The sequence below is a fragment of the Oncorhynchus clarkii genome, chromosome 6, assembly GCF_045791955.1.
Source record: "Oncorhynchus clarkii lewisi isolate Uvic-CL-2024 chromosome 6, UVic_Ocla_1.0, whole genome shotgun sequence".
Classification (NCBI taxonomy): Eukaryota; Metazoa; Chordata; class Actinopteri; order Salmoniformes; family Salmonidae; genus Oncorhynchus; species Oncorhynchus clarkii.
Window position 1 is genome coordinate 76,809,927 of NC_092152.1, and position 8,201 is coordinate 76,818,127.

Consider the following 8,201-nt stretch of genomic DNA (forward strand, 5'->3'; position numbering starts at 1 on the left):
ATAGAACAAATTCAATACAGAAACTTTGTGGATACATTTTACTAAACATAAAAATCAGGTACCAGTCTAGAGTGGCTCACTGCGCTGCTCTCCTGTCCTGTCATGAAGCAGTCAAATTGTACTTCTAATGTTCCTCCAGTAGGTGTCCTTGTTGTTCTCGAGTAGATGGGTGAACTGATTCACATGGTGTCAGGTGTCATGACGGGTTGTCTCTGTGCATTCTCCTCTGTCCCAGGAAAAACATGCAATTTACTGCTTACTCCTGCTAATTCCAATTCCAATGTAGGCCTAATAAAAGTGTACAGATTTAAAATAATTAACAGTAATTGTCAGGAAATAATGCATCAACCAAAAAAGCTCACCATAAACGTAGGCAAATATCCAAGCCCCAAAATACCTTAGAATTACCTATTGCATTCCAACAAAAAACCAACTGTTTCAAAATAAATAAACATTTTGAACTATCTAATTCTTTAAAATCTCTAGTGAGACTTGATATGACAGTGGGAATATGCTATGTGGGACGAATGGCTGTCCAGTTTTACGCGTGACGTCAGAGAGTGTGTGGGACACTGCAGCGCCTCTTCCCGGGGCCGTCCCACAGTCCGAACTGAAGTTATCAGACAGCCAGGCACAGGCTACTCACCTCCCTCCTTTCTCCTCTTCTTCTCCTTCTTACTTCTTTTCTGCATCTTATCGCAATCCCGTCATCATTCCTGTATGGTGGATATTATTTTCAACTCTTCTTTCTTGGGTGATATGGGGGATCATTCCAAAAGTAAGTGCCATTTTCTTGCATGTATTTTTATCCGCTTTTCCCAGTGTTGTAGATGACCCTACAAATCGTAGCCTCTGAAATTAAAACATATTCTGTTATCGCATTCAAATGCCATCGTGTTTCATATATTTATTTGCATAAAGCAAATATAATATATTCGTATTGGTATTGTTTGTTATCCATAATGCGGACTTTTTCTTGTTTATAGTTCATTTTATTTTACATTTATTTTAAAACGATTGTGCGTAATTTCAGAACAGGTTTTAGTCATTGGAATGTAATACAGTGAGAAACTGGGAGTATTTCGCTCTGTATAAGACAATTTAAGACGAAGAAGTGACATGTAGGCCAGTGGCTCTCAAAAAGTGTGATTTAAGGTGTCATTAACTGTGTACATGGGAAAGAATGGTTACAATGTCTGTGCTCTCTGCAGAGAAGTCCGGATTCGCGATGTGTGTAGGCTGTGGAAGTCAGATACATGACCAGTACATTCTGAGAGTTTCCCCGGACCTGGAGTGGCATGCAGCCTGCCTGAAGTGTGCAGAGTGCAACCAGTACCTGGATGAGACATGCACTTGCTTCGTACGGGACGGAAAAACCTATTGCAAAAGAGATTATGTAAGGTAGGGATTGAAATTCTTTGGAAATAATCTGTTAGTGATTGAATGTATTTTAACGTTGGTGTGAATGAGGAGGTAGCCTACAAATTTATATATTGTATATCCATATACATGCAAGACTTGTACCTAAATCACAGAGGCTTATTAGGCCTAAAAATACAAATATCCTTGTTTTGGAAGGTTTATAAAAAAAAGTGTGCTCAGTCTGTGTAATTCAATGCTAAATGTATCTGTAGTTCATCGCTTTTCTACAATTAAAATAGTTCGTTCAAGTTAGCTTTTATACTTTGATCCTGGCTAAACAATGCACAGTAATATTTATCTTAGCCTTGTTTCTGACGTTCGAAGTAGACCTAGTAATGTAAAACTTGGAATAAAAACTGTAGTAACAACAAATCAAAATGCTGTTAGAAGTTGTTGTTTAATTCAATACATTTTTTTGTTTTTTGCAGGTTATTTGGAATAAAATGTGCAAAATGTAACCTGGGATTCAGCAGCAGTGATTTGGTGATGCGAGCCCGGGACAACGTGTACCACATCGAGTGTTTCAGATGTTCCGTGTGCAGCAGGCAGCTCTTGCCGGGGGATGAGTTCTCTCTCCGGGACGAGGAGCTGCTGTGTCGGGCGGACCACAGTTTACTAATGGAGCGAAGCTCTGCCGGAAGCCCAATCAGCCCCGGACATATCCACTCCAACAGATCACTACACTTAGCAGGTCAGTTGCACATCCAAAACAACACCACCACTGACTTCTGTAATAATAAGAAGAACAACAACAACAATAATAATAATAATAATAATAATATGGAGGCAATCATCTTAATCAGAATTATGATATTCATTGTTAGATTAATGATCATAATAATAGCCTGATAATAATAGTTCTCAATATATTTCCTAGAATTATCGATAGGCCTAATTTTATGATCATACCGATCGGTAGACTACAGAAAAAAAATCAGATGCAAGCTTTGAGTCATTAAAATGTCAATAACTAGTCTATATTAGGCAATAGGCAACCAATATCAGACTGGCCTTTAAACTTTTCCATGGAAAATCACTGAGATATGATTTCATTTTCATACCAAGCTTTTAAAATGGATAGATTTTGAACATAAGTGGCGTTGGATTTTTTAAGGATTTTGATATTTGATATTTGATATTTACATTACTATTTAATAGTGTTGACCCACAATACAAATACAGTAGGCTATAATAACTTCGAAGATTAGGCTAATCCCTACTCCTTGACGTTAGGCCTATCAGGACTTGCCTAGTTAAATAAAGGTCAAATAAATAAAATAAAAGGCCTATCAGGATCATCTGGGTAACAATAAATACGATTTTACAGATAATCTCTTAATGTGAAAATTAAATAATTGTAGTAGATAGAAATAAACGAGTAGGCCTACACACAGTTGCTGTTGTTATAGTTAATTGACTATTCCTTTTTAATTGAACAAAAACGTAATGCATGACATAAACAAGGAGTGTGTCATAGTGCGCGGATGGGAATCTGTAGCCTATTGAACTATAATGCAATAAAGCTTACATGCTTTTAGAATTACATTGTCATTGGGGCCTAGACATAATTGTTGCTCAATATGGGCGATGTATTTTTAGGGGGGAATACCAAGATCAAATGGAGTACGTGTGAATGGAGAGACTGTTATCGTTATATATATATATATATATATATATTTACTATAACAGTCTCTCCATCCACACGTACTCTCTCTCTATATATATATTATAACGCATGGCAAGAGTTGAATAAGTTACATTTTAGATTAATAAGAGAAATTAACGGTCTATATAACATATTGCAAGAAACATACTCCAGGAAAAAAACGCATTTGCATAGACTATAATAATAATTAATAATAACAATAACAATAATAACAATATAATTCAAACTTTAGTTAATTTCCTTTTTTATTAAATATAATTCCGCCTCTCTTCAGCAGAGCCGGTGACAGTACGGGCACCACACCGAAACCACGTCCACAAGCAGTCAGAGAAGACAACACGAGTGCGAACCGTTTTGAACGAGAAGCAGCTCCACACGTTACGGACCTGCTACAACGCCAATCCGCGGCCAGATGCGCTAATGAAGGAACAACTGGTGGAAATGACCGGCCTCAGCCCAAGGGTTATTCGAGTTTGGTTCCAGAATAAAAGATGCAAAGACAAAAAGAGATCTATTCTCATGAAGCAACTTCAGCAGCAGCAACACAGTGATAAGACTGTAAGCATCTTCGTAAGTTAATCTCGGAAACATTTTTTATACTTCTATTAGCCTATTACTTTTTCTTTATGTTTGGTTCATCGTTGAATCCTTACATTTTTGCGATAGTTGAGGTATGTCAGCACAGGCTGGTCTCATAGACTAAACATAACATAGTAAACGAAAATCCGGGCTATAAGAATTGCAATTGTAACATATCATACGAATTGTAATTCGTAACATTTTATACGAAATGGATGATAGACATCCACAAATTAATACCATACCAAACGTGCATATCATACTAATATATAAATCTCCAAGATTTTCGTTTACTATGTTACGTCTACCCTTGAGTCCAGGTTGGTCCGCAAAGAAGTACTTGTGGCCAAATGGTTACCTCTTAAATGCAAATAATTCGTTTCTCTGGAATGATTTGACCAGTGCCACACTTGAATAACCCTTGGTCCGAGGCCGGTCATTTCCACTAGCTGTTCTTTCATTATTGTTTTTCTGTATTCAACCTGCCAATAAATAATTAATCAAGAATTCAATTGTGCATGACCTGTATTGGAAAGCAAAGACTACAGAACAAAATCCTGACATTCTGATCTGGGAATTTGATGTTTTTCTTCCTCTACCAAAGTGTAGATTTAATTTGGATTTCCTATTCTAATCTCGTATCAGAGTCTACAGGGGCTCACAGGTACGCCTCTGGTTGCCAGAAGCCCTATCAGACACGACAACACGGTGCAGGGTAACTCGGTGGAGGTGCAGACCTACCAGCCTCCCTGGAAGGCCCTCAGCGAGTTCGCCCTGCAGAGTGATCTGGACCAGCCGGCCTTTCAACAACTGGTAAGAGAGAGGAGACACACTGGGGTATTCTATACTTACATGGTAATGTAGGTGCACATGTGGGTACGCGTAATTACGCACGAACACACATTCAAACTCTCTCACACACACACGAACGCACGCGCGCAAACACACACACACACACACACACATACACACACATTAATTTAGATGACGACATTTTCTTAGTTTTTTCTTAACTTTAATGTCATCAATTTAAAATGTATAATTAATAACGTTAAATGGCACATTTCAACGTCAGAAGTGGCAAAATTTGTAGCCTAAACAGAGCCAGGACAGATTTATTTTGACATCACTGTCTTTGCACATTACAGGTGTCTTTCTCGGAATCGGGTTCATTGGGAAACTCCTCCGGCAGCGACGTGACTTCTCTGTCATCGCACTTACCCGACACCCCGAACAGCATGGTACCCAGTCCCGTGGAGACGTGAGACCGGGCCACCAGCCTCTGTTCCAGGCCTAGCATGTTCCCGCCCCTGTCCCCGGTCCCCTGCATGTGACCAGCTCATCACAGCGTCCTAAAGACAGAGGAGTCGTTTCGGACATGGAGAGGAAAGTGACATATTCTCAATTTTGAACAATTACCTAACGGCACTATAAAGCAACGCGTACGAAAGCCCTTCTTCTTAAGACAGTTCAGCATTTTTGAGGATATCAGTGACAAAACAAAAACGAACTTCGTTGCATGAACCGAAAGAAGATAGAAGATTCTCGTGATGGATTTACAAAACAGCCTCCCTCCATATTACATTGGAGCCATTTGATGTCGAACCAGATGGACATTCTTCAATTCATTGTGAACATGTCGTGTCTTGGTTTCTTTATGTGATTTTTGATACATTTATTTCGTTATCAAGCCCATAGACTCGTGTGTTTGTCTTAAAAAGGAGCATGATTTCCGAAGATTATATAAAACAGATTCTTGTTGTTAAATATTTTATCTTAATAGGAAGAGGGCAGGTTGTTTGAGCCTCTCTAACAAAAGTAAGTTATTGTTATTTATTGTCAGGACAACGATTCATAAAGGAATTAATAACTGATCAAAAATAAAACTGTTAAAATCTTTATAATGTCTAAGGTACACAGTCTTTGCATAAACTCTTGTAGAATTTCCCAAGATAGGCTTACACCCCCGTTCCCCCACTCAGCCTGTGGCATGCAGTTCATCAAGTTGACCAGTGGTTATTTGAGCTATAAACGTCAAAACCTTCAACCAAAGGTATTCCCAAAACGAGTATGCTTCACGCAAACCTTATAGGCCCCCAGTTCACCGAGCTTCTAAACCACATAGGTGTAGGCCTATATGCAACAAATAAAACACCAATATATTTCTGAATTTATCAAAATAATAATTGTGCTAACAAGGTGAATAAGTTAGGCTTTAAACCACTGCAAAAAGAGGCCTATTAAAATTGCGATATAAAATGATGGATGAAAACGTCAATGATCGAATACTGAGGGTTCATTAATGAAAGCATTTGCATATAAATGTTGAATGTTATGACTATTATCAGGCTAATCTGATAGGCCTATTGATTTGGGGGAAATATTTATAATCATTTTAATATGTTATTTTTTACGCAGGCTATGTCATCATTTTAACTTTAAAAAACATTGGAGCTTAAAATGTGTATGTGGAATGAACAATAATATGATTATATATTTTTAAAGTAAATAAGACACCCTCAATTTGAGGGTTTGCGCAGCCTACCTAATGCTTAACATAACCGTTTTTCTGAGGCTGGGAGATTGGAATTAAGGTGGATTGGCTTCTGGTCATTTACTTTCTAGTGGCGAATTATTGTTGTGATCAATCCAGTTTCACTGGTTAAATCACAAGTCTAGACAGCCAACAAGGATCGGCGGCTTCTTATCTGCGCCTGGCATCACCTGCAAACGATACATTGAATGAAGCCACAACAAACCCACTGCTCTCTTTGGAAATAGCTAGTTTAGGGGAGAGACCAGCTCGTAAACCCACCCTGATCTGGCCACAGTTTATTTTCATTCCACTCAGTCAATTGCGTTATTACGCACGGGTCAGACGTCTCAGTAATGACATCTCAGACCAAGTACCTTTGTGTGTTTTTAACCGGGCTACGTAAAGACTAGGCTACCTGGACACAATTAGTTAGCACTCATCAAATAATTTGAGATAATAAGAACAATTAACAAAACAAATACAGTAGACTAAGACGAAATGTATAGACTATTATTAATTATCCCATTTGTAGTTGGCTATAAATCCCGTTTAAAAGTGGGTCTAACTTATTATTTTAATGTCTGACCATACTTTCACAGGATCAAAATAGACTCATGAATGGAACTATATCTTGTAGATTTAATTTAATATGTATTAAACATCACTATCCTAATTCAACTCAACTATTGGCTAGGCCTACGATTTATTGATTGATTGATTTCATTATAGTGTCATGCATCTTCATGATTCCCAGCCCACATGGGCGTATACACTGTAATAATATTATCATACTTATATATGGACACACTTACCTACCTACCTACCTACCTACCTACCTACCTACCTACCTACCTACCTACCTACCTACATACATACATACATACATACATACATACATAAACATTTGCATTTCTAATGAAATTAAAACAACTGAAAACACAAAACAAAAACCTGTATCTAAATCGGAAGTTTGAATGACAATGGGTAGATAATAGATGTGTAATTGAGCTGTTTTAGAGACTTTGCAGGAAACAATGCTGCCTGTTAGAGATAACCGGAGATAACCAGAAGTTACTGACAGAGGAATAACAATATTGGTGCATCTAGCCTGGAGAGGAAAGTTTCAAGAGACAAATGTCCTAGATACACATTTATTATACTGTAGATTCATAACATTTACAAAGTTGTATTATTCACTTTAAGGTAAAACACATTTCAACCCTATACACACAAAATGCCTGGAATGTTTGATTTGGATTGTGAATTAAGAGTAGGCAAAATAGTGTGGGAAAAGGATAGGCCTATGGTAATTTTGTTGGAATTGGTAGGCTATTTCAAACACAATCGAAAAATCGAAGCGAGATCATAGGTCAAATAAACATGTGAACTTTATCAAACCTTAGTCAATCTGACCTATTTCATTGCAGGAATTTCAGAGTAGGCCGTAGCAAAAATACTGCATGATATCCTGTCGAATTGGTTGAATTTCAGATGGATTTTAACCTATACTTCTCATATCTATTGATATCTTACCACATTAAAAACAACTTAATCATATGAAATCATGTTTTATTAGACTTTTAAACAAATACCACACGACAGCCATCACATAATCCTATAACATCAACCTGAATTCGCTTTAATTTATGCTTTGCACAGGGCAGCCTGGAGAAGACCATTGCATATTTACATTTATTTTATTACGTTTCCATTTGAGCTTGCTGATAACCGCGCCAGTTAAGGCCTGTATGATTTAATCACTAATTGCAAAAGAAAATATAAAATCATGATTTACAAAATTCCATGAAAACGATTGGCCAGTGTAAACAGAACATTCAAGAAAAGTAATGCACGCAAAGTTTGGAACGTTCGAAAAACTTAAGATGGTGCAACATTTATGTAGTATCTGTTGTTGATCTTTTATCAGCTTTTCAATGGGCGTGTCTATCCATTGCGTTAAACCAGAACCACAACAAACACTATTAACACCCGCTCCCG

General features: G+C 37.5%; 1 protein-coding gene across 5 annotated transcripts; it reads left to right on the forward strand.

Moving 5' to 3' along the window:
* Nucleotides 1-608: 608 nt before the first annotated feature.
* Nucleotides 609-6,886, forward strand: LOC139412240 (insulin gene enhancer protein ISL-3-like). 5 transcript variants are annotated; one of them, XM_071159072.1, is made up of 6 exons: nucleotides 609-778; nucleotides 1,212-1,401; nucleotides 1,851-2,113; nucleotides 3,363-3,658; nucleotides 4,313-4,480; nucleotides 4,816-6,886. In XM_071159072.1, exons 1-6 carry the CDS (start codon nucleotides 721-723, stop codon nucleotides 4,930-4,932), a joined length of 1,092 nt encoding a protein of 363 aa, XP_071015173.1. In that variant the 5' UTR covers nucleotides 609-720; the 3' UTR covers nucleotides 4,933-6,886. The 5 variants fall into 5 exon arrangements, with proteins under 5 accessions (XP_071015173.1, XP_071015175.1, XP_071015177.1 ...); XM_071159074.1 differs by having other exon boundaries at nucleotides 3,366-3,658; nucleotides 4,816-5,566; XM_071159076.1 differs by having other exon boundaries at nucleotides 619-778; nucleotides 3,366-3,646.
* The last annotated feature ends 1,315 nt before the right edge of the window (nucleotides 6,887-8,201 follow it).